General features: G+C 42.5%; 2 protein-coding genes and 1 pseudogene across 2 annotated transcripts in view; 2 read left to right on the top strand and 1 right to left on the bottom strand.

Moving 5' to 3' along the window:
* Window positions 1-12,562, bottom strand: part of LOC105468238 (keratin, type I cytoskeletal 18 pseudogene) — a 157,749-nt pseudogene extending 145,187 nt beyond the window's left edge.
* LOC105468237 (large ribosomal subunit protein uL3-like) lies at window positions 6,901-8,178 on the top strand. The gene has a single exon (XM_071073055.1). It carries the CDS (start codon window positions 6,912-6,914, stop codon window positions 8,121-8,123), a length of 1,212 nt encoding a protein of 403 aa, XP_070929156.1. The 5' UTR covers window positions 6,901-6,911; the 3' UTR covers window positions 8,124-8,178.
* A 293-nt stretch (window positions 12,563-12,855) lies between the features above and the next one.
* The window catches only part of LOC105468234 (WD repeat domain 75), a 36,828-nt gene continuing 32,654 nt past the window's right edge, over window positions 12,856-17,029 (top strand). Inside the window, exon 1 of the mRNA XM_011718335.3 lies at window positions 12,856-12,990. Coding sequence (XP_011716637.2) covers window positions 12,905-12,990 — 86 coding nt within the window. The 5' untranslated portion in view covers window positions 12,856-12,904. The remainder of the gene's footprint in view (window positions 12,991-17,029) is intronic.

Here is a 17,029-nt window from a genome sequence, read left to right on the forward strand (position 1 = left end):
CAAAGAGAAAGAAGCTGGAGAAAGGGATCCTTTAAATCATGAAATATTGGGCTTTCCTCTGAGCTTTTCATGTATGAAACTGAATACAATTAGCATGGTCAAGGCTGTAGGGATTTTAACAGGACCCAGGATATCTTAATACCCAGGACACAATCCTAAATTACTCAACACAAAAAAACAGAACCAGAAAAACTTTAACAACTCTCAAGAGAAAGGGAATCAACAGATGACAACCCTAAGATAACCAAATGTTGGATTAAAAAAAAAAAAAAGGTTCAAGTCACTTATTAAAATATTCCAGTCTTCCTTCCTTCCCCACCAGCCTCTCCCCACAAGCTCTTCTCCCCACCTTCCTCTTTCCTCACCATCTTCTTTCCCCACTTACTCTCCAAAGTTCTTCTCCTCTTCCTTCTTTCCCCACCTCCTCTCAAGTTCTTCTCCCACCCACTCTTTTCTCCCCACCCTCTTCTTTCTCCCGCCATCTTTTTTCCCCCACTACCTCTCCACCTTTTTCTTTCCCCACTCCCTCACTGCAAGTTCTCCTCCCTACCATCTTCTTTCACCATTATCTTTCCCCACTCCCTCTCCTCATGCTGCCTTCTCAAGTTCTTCTCCCATCTTTTTTCCCAACCGTCATCTATCCCCACCATCTTCTTTCCCTCCTGTTTTTTTTTTGTCTGCCATCTTTTTTCTACCCCATTACCTTTTCTTTCCCCATTCCCTTGCCCCAAGTTCTTTTTCCCCACTCTTTCTTTCCAGTCTTCCTCCCTTCTCCACCGTCCTCTCCCCAAGCTTTTCTTCCCACCTTCCTTTTTCCCTACCATCTTTCCCCACTCCCTCCCCACAAGTTCTTCTCCCCACTGTCCTCTTTCCCCATGATGGTCTTCTTTCCACATCGCAGTCTTCTTTCCCCACCTCCTCTCCTCAAGTTCTCAGCACTGTTTTTGCTCCCTACCCTCTTCTTCCTCTCTGCCGTCTTTTTTCCCCCAAGTCCTTCTCCCCACTGTCTTCTTTCTCCACTCCCTCTCTCTCCAAGTCCTTCTCCCCTTCTCTTCCCACATCCCGCTGTCTCCTCCCACAATCTGTCCTTCTCACCCCCAAGGTCTTCTTCCCGACTCCATCTCCTTAAGTTAGGTTCCCTACTATCTTTTTTTCTTCCACCATCTTCTTTCCCCAAGCTCTTCTCCCCAAGTTCTTCTTTCCCCAAGAAGGGGTGGAGGAGAGAGAATGAGAAGCCCGTCGGAAGAAGAGACGGGAGCCAGGAGAGAAGTCCGTGGGAAGAAGAGAAGGGAGCAAGACGTGGGGAGCTGGGGTGGGGGAGGGTGGAGACCGGAGCGAGGGCGGGAAGAAGATGGGGGTGGGGAGGAGACAAGGATGTGCTAGCGGGAGTGAGGAAGAGTGGTAGAAGGCGGGAGCCAGGCAGGGAAGGGAGGTGCAGGGGAGAGCTGGATCAGGTGGGGCAGGTTGGGAGAAAGAAGAAAACAGTGGGCGTGAGGCGGGGGAAATGCTGGGGAGAGCAGGGTGATGAGATAACAGTAGCGAAAACATGGTGGCAAGATGAATGGGAGTGGGAGGGGGACGGTGGGGAAAGAAAAAGGGAGGCAGGGAAAAGAAGGTAGAGAAAGTAGGAAAAACAGTTTGGCAGTTTCTTAAATAGTTAAACATATACTTATGATTTGACCCAGCAATCCCATTTGATGGTATTTATCACAGGGAAAGGGGATAAAAGAAAAGGAAGGGTGGGGAAAGGGGAAAGAAGAAGAGAGATTGTGGAAAAGAAGAAGAGGGATGGTGGGAAAGAAGAGGGAGGGTGGGAAAGAAGAAGAGAGATGGTGGGAAAGAAGAAGGAGGGTGGGAAAGAAGAAGAGGGATGGTGGGGAAAGGAGAGGGATGGTGGGAAAGCAGAAGAGGGATGGTGGGGAAAGAAGGAGAGGGATGGTGGGAAAGAAGAAGAGGGATGGTGGGAAAGAAGAGGGAGGGTGGGAAAGAAGAGGGGGGTGGGAAAGAAGAGGGAGGGTGGGAAAGAAGAGGGAGGGTAGGAAAGAAGAAGAGGGATGGTGGGGAAAGAAGTGTGATGGTGGGAAAGAAGAGGGAGGGTGGGAAAAAAGAAGAGGGATGGTGGGGAAAGAAGGAGAGGGATGTGGGAAAGAAGAAGAGGGATGGTGGGAAAGAAGAAGAGGGATGGTGGGAAAGAAGAAGAGGGATGGTGGGAAAGAAGAGGGAGGGTGGGAAAGAACAAGAGGGATGGTGGGGAAAGAAGAAGAGGGATAGTAGGAAAGAAGAAGAGAGATGCTGGGAAAGAAGGGATGGTGGGAACGAAGAAGAGAGATGGTAAAGAAGAGGGATGGTGGGAAAGAAGAAGAGGGATGGTGGGGAAAGAAGAGGGATGGTAGGAAAGAAGAAGAGAGATGGTGGGAAAGAAGAGAGATGGTGGGAAAGAAGAAGAGGGATGGTGGAGAAAGAAGAGGGATGGTGGGAAAGAAGAGGGTTGGCGGGGAAGAGGGATGGTGGGAAAGAAGAGGGATGGTAGGAAAGAAGAAGAGGGATGGTGGGGAAAGAAGAGGGATGGTAGGAAATAAGAAGAGAGATGGTGGGAAAGAAGAGGGATGGTGGGAAAGAAGAAGAGGGATGGTGGGGAAATGTTGGAAATGGGGAAAGAAGAAGAGGAACAGTGGGGAAAACTGGTTGTAAAAATAATACTCCAAGCCAGGCGTGCCGCGCCCGTAATCCCAGCACTTTGGAAGGCTGAGGCAGGCAGATCATGATGTCAGGATATCGAGACCATCCTGGCTAACACCGTGAAACCCGGTCTCTACTAAAAATACAAAAAATTAGCCAGGCATGGTGACGGGCGCCTGTAGTCCCAGCTACTCGGCAGGCTGAGGCAGGAGAATGGCCTGAACCCAGGAGGCGGAGCTTGCAGTGAGCCTAGATTGCACCACTGCACTCCAGCCTGGGCGACAGAGTGAGACACCGTCTCAACAATAATAATAATAATAATACTCCAAAAAGAGTAAGTATTTTTAAAATGAATGGATCGTAGACCTAAATATTAATATGTAAAAAAAAAAAAAAATACAGTAAGACTCTTCAAATAAAACATAGGAGAAAATATTCAAAAACTTAAAATAGGTAGAGTTCTTAGATACAACAAAAGCACAATTCATAAGATTTAAAAACCTGATTAACCGTACTTAATGAAAATTTTAAACTTTGGTTTCATCAAAGACGCTACTAACAAAATGAAATGAAAAGTCAGTCTGGGAGAAAATATTTACAATTCACGTATTCAACAAAGGAAGTGTATCCAAATATATAAAGAATTATTGGCTTTTCCCACGGATCTTTGCAACCCGTGGATCAGGAGACCCCCTCGTGAGCTCACACCACCAACGCCTTGGGTCCAAAGTACACAGCTGAGCAGACTCTCCATGGCCACTCAGGCTTGCACAGAGACACAGGAGATTTTTGCATACTGCTACCCCGGGAATTCCAGTGAGACGGGAGATCCTCCTTGTATTCCCCTAGGAAGGGGGCTGAATCCAGGGAACCAAGTGGTGTCCTTCCTTGGACTCCACTCCCACGGCACCTCACAAGTTAAGAACCACTGGCTTGGAATTCCAGCCGGCCAGCAGCAGCAGGCTGGAGACTGCCTGAGACAACCGAGTTTGCGTGGGGATGGGTGGCTGCCATCTCTAGAGCTCAAGTTGACTGTTGTGGCCTGCCATCGAGCCTGGGCAGCCAGACCAGGAGGAATATCTCATAGCGCAGCACAGCTGCTATGGCAGATCATGGCCAGACTGCTTCTTTAAGTGGGACCCCCATCCATCCCTTCTCACTAGTTAGCACCTCCCTGCAGGAATTTCAACAACTCCAGCATGGGTTTTGTGGACAGAACTCTGATCTTTCCCAGGGATGAAGCCCCAGTGGGGTTTGGAGACCTTATCTGCAGACCTTCCTGAACAAGGAAGAAATTGAATCCCTGAATAGACCAATAACAGGTTCTGAAATTGAGGCATAATAAATAGCCTACCAACCAAAAAAAAAAAAAAAAAAAAAAGCCCAGGACCAGACAGATTTACAGCTGAATTCTACTAGAGGTACAAAGAGGAGCTGGTACCATTTCTACTGAAACTATTCCAAACAGTTGAAAAGGAGGGCTCCTCCCTAACTCATTTTATGAGGCCGGCACCAACCTGATACTAAAACTGGGCAGAGATACAACATTAAAAAGAAAACTTCAGGCCGGTATCCCTGATGAACATTGACGTAAAAATCTTCAATAAAATACTGGCAAACCAAATCCAGCAGCACATCAGAAAGCTTATCCACCACAATCAAGTTGGCTTCATCCCTGGGATGCAAGGTTGGTTCAACATATGCAAATCAATAAATATAATCCATCACATAAACAACTAAAGACAAAAACTACATGATTATCTCAATAGAAACAAAGAAGGCCTTTGATATCCCTTCATGTTAAAAACTCTCCATAAACTTTGTATTGAGGGAACATACACCAAAATAATAAGAGCCACATATAACAAACCACAACCAATATACTGAATGGGCAAAAGCTGAAAGCATTCCCCTTGAAAACTGGCACAAGACAAGGATGCCCTCTCTCACCACTCCTATTCAACATAGCATTGGAAATTCTAGCCAGAGCAATTGAGCAAGAGAAAGAAATAAAGGGTATTCAAATAGGAAGAGAGGAAGTCAAACTATCTTTGTTTGCAGATGACATGATCCTATATTTAGAAAACCCCATGTCTCAGCCAAAAAGTTGCTTAAGCTGTTAAGCAACTTCAGCAAAGTCTCAGGATACAAAATCAATGTGCAAAAATCACTAGCATTCCTACACACCAACAACAGACATGCAGAGAAGCAAATCATTAATAAACTCCCATTGACAATTGCTACAAATAAAATACCTAAGAATACAGTTCAGAAGGGAAGTGAAGGACCTCTTCAAAAAGAACTACAAATGACTGCTCAATAAAATAAGAGAGGATACAAATGGTAAAACATTCCCTGCCCATGGATAGGAAGAATCATTATCATGAAAATGGCCATAATGCCCAACGTAATTTATAGATTCAATGTTATTCTCATTAAACTTCCATTGACATTCTTCACAGAATCAGAAAAAAAAACATGTTAAAACTCATATGGCACCAAAAGAGAGCTGGTATAGCCAAGACGAATCTCAGCAAAAAGAACGAAGCTGGAGGCATCATGCTAACCAACTTCAAACTCTACTACAAGGCTACAGTAACCAAAACAGCACAGTCCTGGTACAAACAAAAACAGATATATAGACCAATGGACCAGAATAGAGACCTCAGAAATAAGACCACACACCTACAACCATCTGATCTTTGACAAACCTGACAAAATCAAGCAATGGGGAAAGGATACCCTATTTAATAACTGGTGCTAGAAGAACTGACTAGCCATATGCAGAAAATTGAAACTGGACCCCTTCCTTATACCACATACAAAAATGAACTCAAGGTGGATTACATACTTAAATGTAAAACCCAAAACAATAAAAACCCTAGAAGAAAATCTAGGCAATACCATTCAGGACATAGGCATGGGCAAAAATTTTATGATGAAAACACCAAAAGCAACTGCAACAAAAGCAAAAATTGACAAATGGGATATAATTAAACTAAAGAGCTTCTGTAGAGCAAAAGAAACTATCATCAGAATGAACAGACAATCTACAGAATGGGAGAAATTTTTTGCCATCTAGTCATCTGACAAAGGTCTAATATCCAGAGCCTACAAGGAACTTAAACACATTTACAATTAAAAAAAAAAAACCATTAAAAAGTGGGCAGAGGACATGAACAGACACTTCTCAAAAAAAGACATACATGCAACCAACAAACATATGAAGAAAAGCTCAACATCACTGATCATTAGAGAAACACAAACCAAAACGACAATGAGATACCATCTCACGCCGGTCAGAATGGTGATTATTGAAAAGTCAAGAAACAACAGATGCTGGTGGGGTTACAAGGAAAAAGAAACACTTTTACGCTATTGGTGGGAATGTGAATTTGCTCAATCATTTTGCAAGATTGTGTGATAATTCCTCAAAGATCTGGAATATCATTTGACACAGCAATCCCATTTCTGGGTATATACCCAAAGGAAAATAAATAATTCTGTTATAAAGATACATGCATGTGTATGTTCACTGTAGCACTATTTACAATACTGAAGATGTGGAATCAACCTAAATGCCCATCAGTGATAGACTGGTTGAAGAAAATATGGTACATATACACTATGGAATACTATGCAGCCACGAAAAGGAACAAGATCATGTCCTTTGCAGGGACATGTATGGAGCTGGAAGCTGTTATCCTCAGCAAACTAACATGGAAACAGACAAAACAAACAAACAAACAAACAAAAACACCACATGTTCTCACCTATAAGTGGGAGCTGGTGATGAGAATACATGAACACATAGAGGGGAACAACACACACTGGGGCCTGTCGCAGGGGTGGCCAGGTGGAAGGAGAGCATCAGGAAGAATAGCTAATTTGATGCTGGGCTTAGTACCTAGGTCATAGGTTGATCTGTTCAGCAAACCACCATGGCACAGATTTACCTATGTAACAAACCTGCACATCCTGCACTGGTACCCTGGAACTTAAAATAAAAGTTGATTTAAAAAAAAAAAGAAAGAAAGAAACTCTGAAAGAGGTAGTCTTTGAAGCAGACAGTGCTGTGTTCCAAGATCAGTGCTACTGATTATAAGTAGAATGATCTGGGGTAAGTTAGCATAATATGTTTTTCTCCTGTAAAACAGAAATATCACCTCCAGAGCTCTTGAGATAATTAGAAATATATGAAGCATTCTCTACCGGTGGGATTTGATGGCGTGATGTCTCACAGAAAGTTCTCTGCTCCCAGACATGGGTCCCTCGGCTTCCTGCCTCGGAAGCGCAGGAGCAGGCATCATGGGAAGGTTAAGAGCTTCCCTAAGGATGACCCATCTAAGCCGGTCCACCTCACAGCCTTCCTGGGATACAAGGCTGGCATGACCCACATCGTGCGGGAAGTCGACAGGCCAGGATCTAAGGTGAACAAGAAGGAGGTGGTGGAGGCTGTAACCATTGTGGAGATGCCACCCATGGTGGTTGTGGGCATTGCAGGCTACGTGGAAACCCCTCAAGGCCTCCGAACCTTCAAGACTGTCTTCGCTGAGCACATGGGTGATGAATGCAAGAGGCGTTTCTATAAGAACTGGCATAAATCTAAGAAGAAGGCCTTTACCAAGTACTGCAAGAAATGGCAGGATGAGGATGGCAAGAAGCAGCTGGAGAAGGACTTCAGCAGCATGAAGAAGTACGGCCAAGTCATCCGTGTAATTGCCCACACCCAGATGCGCCTGCTTCCTCTGCGCCAGAAGAAGGCCCACCTGATGGAGATCCAGGTGAACGGAGGTACCGTGGCTGAGAAGCTGGACTGGGCCCGCGAGAGGCTCGAGCAGCAGGTACCTGTGAACCAAGTGTTTGGGCAGGATGAGATGATCGACGTCATCGGGGTGACCAAGGGCAAAGGCTACAAAGGGGTCACCAGTCATTGGCACACCAAGAAGCTGCCCCGCAAGACCCACCGAGGCCTGCGCAAGGTGGCCTGTATTGGGGCACGGCATCCTGCTCGTGTGGCCTTCTCTGTGGCACGTGCTGGGCAGAAAGGCTACCATCACCGCACTGAGATCAATAAGAAGATCTATAAGATTGGCCAGGGCTATCTTATCAAGGACGGCAAGCTGATCAAGAACAATGCCTCCACTGACTATGACCTGTCTGACAAGAGCATCAACCCTCTGGGTGGCTTTGTCCACTATGGTGAAGTGACCAATGACTTTGTCATGCTGAAAGGCTGTGTAGTGGGAACCAAGAAGCAGGTGCTCACTCTCCGCAAGTCCTTGCTAGTGCAGACGAAGCGGCGGGCTCTGGAGAAGATTGACCTTAAGTTCATTGACACCACCTCCAAGTTTGGCCATGGCCGCTTCCAGACCATGGAGGAGAAGAAAGCATTCATGGGACCACTCAAGAAAGACCGAATTGCAAAGGAAGAAGGAGCTTAATGCCAGGAACAGATTTTGCAGCTGGTGGGGTCTCAATAAAAGTTATTTTCCACTGGAAAAAAAAAAAAAAGAAAAAAGAAATATATGAAGCATCAAGCATGTGGCTGGCCCATGGGAGGCACCAACTGAGAGCCATTTGTATATAGAGCTGCCATTAGATTATGTTTTAAAGTAATACTTCTCAAATTTAAATATGCATAGGAATCACCTGCAGATCTTGTTAGAACGCAGATTCTGATCCCACATATCTGGGTAGGACATGAGTGTCTGCATTTCTAACAAGCTCCCAGGTGACACTGCTGTTGCTGGTCCATGGACCACATTTTGTACAACAATATATCAAAACATTCTAAAATTTCGTTTTAGCCACTGGGTACAAGAGATCATACAATATTTTCCCTGGAAAATACTAGGTTTAATCTATGAGTTTAAGCATAGCCCAAACAGAAAAGGTGTAATTATAACCATGAGAACTGTTAGCCTTAAATGGAACATAACCCACTTGTGTTAATCATCACTAATACACTTAACTGCCTGGGGGTCCCAGGGCACAGGTATACAAGAAAGAAAGTGCAGAATGAAAAATATATAGGACAGATAAAGATTTCAGCATCACAGAAAACCTAAGAAAAGATAAAAATTGCACCATTATTAGGGAATGAGGAAACAGCAGAGCCCAAGGGACTATCACTAAGTAATTCCTGACATGAATACAAAATTAATGTAATCTGCTTGAAGATGTCTCATAAGTACATTGTGCAGGGCAGCGGTGTGAAAGACTGTACATGATGTTTATTATCTGTTGAAGGGAACAGAAATATACATGAAGATACTAAGCAGTAAAAATGTGGCTAAATCCTTCTCACTAATGGGAAAGTTTTTTAAAATTTTATTAAATAAAAAATAAATAAAAATAAATAAATTTTAAAAGAGAATACTCAAAACTCAGCAAGAAGAAGATAACCAATAAAGCAATGGGTGAAGGCCTTGATGACACTTCACCAAAGAGGATATAAAATGATGCTCAGCATTAGTCATTAAGGAAGTGAAAATTAAAACCACAATGAAATACCACTACAAACTTATTATGATGGCTAAAATAAAATTTACAAAGCTTGATAATACCAAGCCCTGACAAGGGTGTAAAGTAACTACAACTTTCACACATTACTTATGGAAATGCAAAAATAGTACAGTAACTCTGGGGAAAAAAACAGTTTGGCAATTTCTTAAATAAACATACACTTATGACTTGAGCAATCCCATTTGCTGGTATTTATCCTAGAGCAACAAAAGCTTATGTTCACACATAAACCTACATATGAATGTTTAGAGATATATTATTCATAATTTCTAAAATTGGGGGGTAAAATACACACATTCAACAAATAAACTGTGAAATAGCCATACAATGGAATACCACTCAGCAATATAAAGCACTGATGCACATAACATAAATGCAATATGCTAAGTGAAAGAAGCTAGACTGAAAATGTTATGTACTATATGATCCCATTTATATACGGCTTTCTGGAAAAGGCAAAACTCTATGCATGGAGAACATATTAGTGGTTGCCAGGGGATAGGTCTTGGGGAGCGAAGGAGAAGCACTAGGGAATTCTTTGGGTGTTGGAATTCTTCTGTATCCTATTTGTGATGGTGGATACAATAATTTGTGCATTATAGATATCAAAGAAAGCAGATTTTATTGTACGTACATTTTTTAAATTAGCCTAATCATTTCACTTTTTAACACAAAGGCCACACTGTCTTCATAAAACCCAAAGCTGTTACAATGATCTAGGAGACCCTATTAACTGGCCTTTTATTACCTCTCTGACCCTATCTTTTACTATACCCCTTTGATGATTATTCTCCAGCCACACTGGCCTCTTGCCTTATCTCGAACATGGAAAGGAATACTCTTGCCTCTGGCTGACTCTTTCACCAAACAGCTCCAGGCTTATTCACGCTCTCAACCTTTTCAGGTCATTTCAAATGTTATCTTCTCAGTAAGGCTTTCCCTGAAAACCCATTGTAAATGCAATCAAACCCTTATACTCACTTTCTTTTCTACTTTGAGTTTCCCCTTGGCACATAAAGACATCAAAAGTATAGTAAGTTTTTGTTTCTTCCCATGGTAAGGTAAGGTCCAGTAAGACACGGATTTTGTTTACTATTTTTCTCACTCCAGTATTCCCAGAGCCTGAAAGAATGTCTGGCATATCTAGGCACTTAGTAAATATCTCCTGGATGGAAGAGGCAAAATAAATGTTTGTGGAAAACACTTTTTCTTCTGTACATAGGTTATGCTCTTTCTTGCTATTCCCTTATTTCTTCTAACTGAAAGGAACATGAACTGTGAGCATAAGGACAAAACCAATATAGTTAAGGACAGTAAATGGAAAGAACAAAGTAGAGAAAGCATAGGTCCCTGGTGGCATGAATGAACCACTACAGTAGCCCTATTCTGCATACCTCAGCCTTCTTATTATATGATAAAGACAAGGCACTATTAATTAAACGGCATTGGTTCCTTAAAAATTATGTAAAAAGAAATCAAAATACAAATGACTTATCTTTCTGGGCACTTGGGTAAATTAAAACCCTGTGTAAAATAATCCTCCTATAGGTTTACCAATCCAGCTAGTTTTTGTCCATATCAGGATTTCTGATTCTTTTCTGAAAAATCTAAAGTTACCATACAGTAACATACAACTAAAGTCACACTAATTTGAGTGAAAATATTTATTTTGTTTCTTGGCTCAGGCCCTAAGGAAAAGCCTGTATCAGGTTACAAAGTACCAACCGAGTCTTTAAAAGATTTACTGTGCAGACATCAAGAGACTGAACAAAAAGAGATTAAGGCTGCAGAATCAAAAGTGATATTTTTACGCTTCATCCACTGTGACAAAGGGTATCACAGTCATGAAAGAGAAAGCTCGTTACAGCTTGAGATAAACCAAAATTATTAAATATCTCTCTTTCTAGTTCTGGCTCCCCAAATAATAAAGTTTTGAGCCCTTTAATAAGCTAGACTTCTCAGTTAAAAAGTAAATTTATCCCTGATTTTTACAGTGGTGCTGTCCCAGGATGTCTTGACCTTCGTGGACACTGTATTTCTCCACAATAAATAAACTTATGGGTATAATCATGTGTGGCTTAATGATGGGGATATGCTCTAAGAAATGCATGTTAGGTGATTTCATCATTGCGTGAATATTATAGAGTGTACCTACACAAACCTAGATGGTACAGCCTACTACACACCTAGGCTATACCTTATAGCTGATTGCTTCTAGGCTACAAATCTGAACAACATGTTACTATACTCAATATTACAGGCAATTGTATTATTAACACAATTGTATTATTTAAATACACCAATACTTTTTTTTTTTTTTTTTTTTTTTTTGAGACGGAGTCTCACTCTGTTGCCCAGGCTGGAGTGCAGTGGCATGATCTCTGCTCACTGCAAGCTCCGCCTCCCGGGATAGCGCCATTCTCCTGCCTCAACCTCCAGAGTAGTTGGGACTACAGGCGCCCGCCACTGCGCCCGGCCAATTTTTTGTATTTTTAGTAGAGATGGGGTTTCACTGTGGTCTCGATCTTCTGACCTCGTGATCCCCCTGTCTCGACCTCCCAAAGTGCTGGGATTACAGGCGTGAGCCACCACGCCCGGCCATAATACACCAATACTATTCTGTTAATAGTATTGATGTATTAAAATACATAAAAGGTACAGTAAAAACATAGTATTACAATCTTAAGGAATCACTATGTTACATGCACTGACTGAAAGATCCTTACGTGGCATGTGACTATACTTGTGACTTTGGTAATTTTGTGGTAAATCAACAAATCAAGAAGCGAAATCAAAATAGGCAACATGATATACAGGGTCCAAGAATATGATACGTGTAACTTTACAAAGGAAAACTGGAGACAAACTGGCAAAAATAAACATCTTCGGATTTTAGGGGTTCCTAACCCACAGGCTCTATCCACTAATGGGAAAAGGTGAAACCCAGGAAACCAGAGAGCAGCGCCCTGAAACCTGGCGGGACTGGCCGAATGTCAGATTAGCCCGAGCAGCTACACTGAACGCTGGGGAAGATGCACCAGAATACCGCAGTAGGAGCCAGATTTCCAAAGGAAGAAAGCTAGGCCCTAGGACTGTGGAGATTCTGTAGGAACCTAAGCGATGCTCACAAGAACAGAAGAATGGTTAATGAGAGGAACAAAAAGCTGTACAAGGAGGAGAAAGCTACCTTTCCACCCAATAACGCAACGCGGCGACCAACAAAACCAGGGACGCGAGAGGCTCGCGTCATCCTGCAGCGCCGAGATCACAGACACCAGAAAGTGACGCCTCCGATGAGACTACTGGAGGTCACGTGGTACATTGTGCACCACCTTTCCCTTCTGGCAGAAAAAGCCATAGAGTCAGGTTGACAAGGCTTGAGAGAAATATGTCTGTATTAAATAATTGTGTATAGGTATATAATAAAACACTGATTCTCTCTAAGTCTCTGTTTTGCTTTCATCTTTTCTTACAAGTGTCTTAGTTTGGCATTGCCCACACAAAAGATGGCTGCACGGAAGCCGAGTCTTAGTTTGGCATTGCCCACACAAAAGATGGCTGCACGGAACCACGGAGTCTCAGGCCTAGAAGGGCCCGTGGGTGGGTTCTGTGGGCTGGGAACAGCCGTGTTACACCCGGCTCAATATAGGAAGTTCAGGGCGGGACCAGCGATTGGTCATTCTGCGACTGCGCAAAGATGGTGGAAGAGGAGAACATCCGCGTGGTTCGTTGTGGCGGCAGCGAATTGAACTTTAGGAGAGCTGTGTTCTCTGCAGATTCTAAGTATGAGGGGCACCGCGCTTTGTCGGCTGAGGGGCGGGGTGTGAGTTTCTCGAGGGTCGGGGAGAAGGAACTGTCAGTCGCGTTCGGACTCGCCAGCCTGGCGGATATGGGCTTTGGGTAGAGCACGCGCGTGTGGGGGATCCCCAGGGTACCCGGGAGGTCCGGTTAGCACTGCAGGTTGGGGTGCGCCCCCCGATTCCTGGACAGTTTACCTGCAGGTAGATTGAAAGGCCCTGGAGCCAGTCTCCGTGTCGAGGATCTGGAAGGTGCTCGGGCGGCTGGAAAATGGTCCATGCGTGGATGTGTATGCCACTACTTTTGCAGTACCTACTCTTTCGTACAGAATCATGTTTTGGAGTGACTAAAACCTAAAAATATTAGGCTTTTTTAATCCACTCCTCACCCCTGAAGCATAGAGCATAGTGCAGTCTTTTTGGAACTTTACGTGAAAACAGATGGTAGATCTTTATGAGGTAAAAAAAATACGCTAAGACTTGGTCTTTTTTCTCAGTGTAGCTGGAAACCAAACCATTCCCTGGCTTCAAAATCCACTTCTTACATTATGAAATCTTTGTAAGTTTTTTAATATTTGCCTCAGTTGCCATCGTCTGTAAAAGGGGGATAATATTTAGTTCATCTCACACGGTTATTGGGAGGATCAAATGCCTCAATGTGTTAAAACTACAGACAGCAATGCCCAGCATATAATGGCTCAATGTATGTAGCTGTAATCATTATTACTGTATTGTCAGGTTTTCAAATAACTTTAGGTAGAGTGACACTTAATAAAATCAAAAAACCCTTTCTGTCTTAGAAGAGTAGAGATAGTATTTTATGAAAGTTTGTAGCCTCCACAATATTCTTTTTTTTTTTTTTTTTTTCCTGGATACAGAGTCTCACTCTGTCACCCAAGCTGGAGTGCAGTGGCTCAATCTAGGCTCATTACAACCTCCGTCTCCCTGGTTCAAGCAATTCTAGTGCCTCGGCCTCCCGAGTAGCAAGTATTATAAGCGCGGGCCACGACACCAGCTAAGTTTTGTATTTTTAGTAGAGAGAGGGTTTCGCCATGTTGGCCAGGCTGCCCTGGAACTCCTGGCCTCAAGTGATTTGTCCACCTGAACCTCCCAAAGTGCGGCGATTACAGTGAGCAACCGTGCCCGGTCACCCCCACAATATTCTGCATATGAGTGTATGACAGGTAGTTGTTGAAGGCAATGCATGCATGACTGAAAGAGCTTTCATAAATTGCCTTAGAAGCCCCCCAAAAAAAAAAAAAATGAGTCCTTAGGCTTTGTTTACATTGATCTTATGAATCAAAGGAAGAAACAGACTTTTAGAGGCTCACACTCTGACACTTCGGACTCATATCCATGTAACCAGTTTCTTCAGTGTACTGTTTCTATACCTTATTCATTATAATGAGGTCCATTATGTGTTTCATTTGCTAAGCCCAACAATTCATTTTTTAAGTATTTGTCAACTATATATTATGTATAACATGCTGCAATGACAAAAACTAAGATAATTTTAATATTGATCCTGCCTTCGAGGAGTTTACAGTCTAGTGAGGAAAAGGAATACTCAGTAACAGATTTTTCTTACTTTGGTCCTGTAGGAAGGAGCTCATAAGAAGAGATTACTTCCCAAACTAAGAAGGATGGAGAAGGCTGCTGAGCAAGTGACATTTGTGCTAGGCCTAGATGATATTTTAAGTGGGGAATATGGACAGAAGACATTTCAGGTGGGGAGGACAGTGTAAGCAAGACAGACAGAAATGATATCTGTTGAACAGGCTGGTACAGTTAGCTAGTGAGAATGATATATAAGGGAGATAGTGGGAAATGAGGTTGGAAAGGACACGTGCAGCCAGTTGTTGGTTGTTGTTTGGACCAAAGAGAATGGTTTTTTAATTCTTTAAGGGGACAGCAGTAATCAGTTGTAATTTGATTGTGTTTCTTCAATAATGTTAACCTGAAAACTGTGAAACTATGATACATGTTGGTGAGTGAAGAAATGAAAGCTGGGTAGGCTGGTGTACCCAAAGTACACTGATGGCATAGAAGAGGGAGTTACATAGTCAGTTTTCCCTTCAGTAGTGGATCTTGCAGCAATGGCAAGAGTTTGCCTCGCCAGTGATACTGGGGGGTGGAATGCCAGGCAAACAAGCTTGAAATCTGGGGGCCTTGAAAACTGGGGGGATTGAGCCTTCTGTGTAAAGTCAGTGTAATTGCAGCATAGGGTATAAGAGATGGCAAGAACAGACTCTGAAAGAATAGAGACCAGGGGTTAGCCAGTGCTGGCATCCAAGCAAGAAATCACTCTTGCCCAAACTAAGGTAATATTGAACATGGAAAAAAGAGACAGGGTTTTAGAGTGATTTCACAGTCAGTGTTAATGGGAAGATAGAGTTCAGTTCAGGGTTATTAACTCTAAGGTACCTGTAAAACAGATGGATATAGCTAGTAGTAGGTAGAAATTCAGGACTGAAGTTTGGGGAACTTGGTCAAGATTTAGAGGTTGGTTTTTTTTTCTTTTTTTTTCTTTTTTTGGGTCATTTATATATAAGCTGATAATTAAAACCATTTCTCGAACAAATGAACAGGATTATAATGAACTCAGCAAAGATTTGAATATTATCTACAAGGTACCACAATGGGTTGACTGCCTTATACAAAGAGGAATAATTTTGCATTTTACCTCAAGGTGCTTATCAAGAAAGCCAAAATCATAAAACGACAGACTTGTGGAATTTTGGCAGCTTCCTCTTGAAACTAAAACAAAAAGTCTGTTCTGGGTACTTGAGTGGGTTGTTCTGAGGGGCATGTGGGTATACATGTAAGTTCCTGGTGTTCCGTATTAGGTATTACTGACTCACAGTCCAGTTCTGTTTGCATCCCATTCTGCGGCATCCCGCAATTATATGGTGCTATGAATTATTGCACTGGGGTTGTTAGGATAGAGAAAACTGAAACAATGAGTCATCCTTGCCTTTCACTTTCCTAAACTACCCACAAGCTAATGTCCCAAACTCACTATTTTTCCCTTACAGATCATTCTAAGTATTGCTGCTGTAACAATTTTCCTAAGTTGTTACTGTTATAACATTTTTACTCTAACTCTTATTCCTAGTCTTGCTCAGAACTTTGTAACAGTTTTTTGTTGCCTCAACTATAGCTCCTTTATGTGGCTTTCATTCCCTTCTCTAATATAGCTCAACTCTTCTTACCCAACTGTTTCCTGAAACTACCCATTATAGACACTTTGCCTGTCAGATAAGTACATTATCTGTGTCTTGTATATAATCATACTATTTCCTTGCTTTTGCTTATGTTGCTATTTTTTTCTTCCCACCCCTTAAATCATACATTCTTCAGAGTCCAGTTTAAATCCTGGTTCTGACTTGAAACATCCCTAATTTCTTACTTCTTCACTTTCTCAACAAATTGAATCCTATGTGACAGGTGTTGTGGTGGGTGCATTACACACCTTCCAGTCTACAAGGTTAAGGTATTATCCCTATTTAGTGAGTGCTTACTGTGTATGCTAAGCTTGCATTTGCATGCATTGTTTCACTTAAACTCTATGAGAAGTGTTATTTGCATTTTACAATGGATAACTGTAAGTGGAGATGTGAAGTTTAAATTCTCCAACGTCATTCAGCTAATACATAATAAAGCTGGCATTTGAATCCATTTGTGTTTGACTTATTATTGTTTCTAATAAGTGAAAACACAGTGTCTCACCTCAAAGAACTCACAGTCTGGTAGAGGAGGAACATAGTACACAGTCTTAATGCCTTGTGGTAAGTTCAGTCATGGAGCTAAGCCCACCGTTGTGTAGAAGCACATTAGGACTGGTGCTGATCTAGAATGGGAAGATGAGGAAGGGCTTCCGGGAGAAAATTCTGAGGTGAATCTTAAAGCAGTAGTCAAGAGTTCTGAGAAATGGGAAAGACTGAAAAACTCACTGATTGGAAGGTTCTGAGAAGATATGACAACTAATGTGGTATACTGGATTGGATTCTAGGAACATAAAAAAG

Source organism: Macaca nemestrina, chromosome 11 (genome assembly GCF_043159975.1).
Source record: "Macaca nemestrina isolate mMacNem1 chromosome 11, mMacNem.hap1, whole genome shotgun sequence".
NCBI classification, from domain to species: Eukaryota; Metazoa; Chordata; class Mammalia; order Primates; family Cercopithecidae; genus Macaca; species Macaca nemestrina.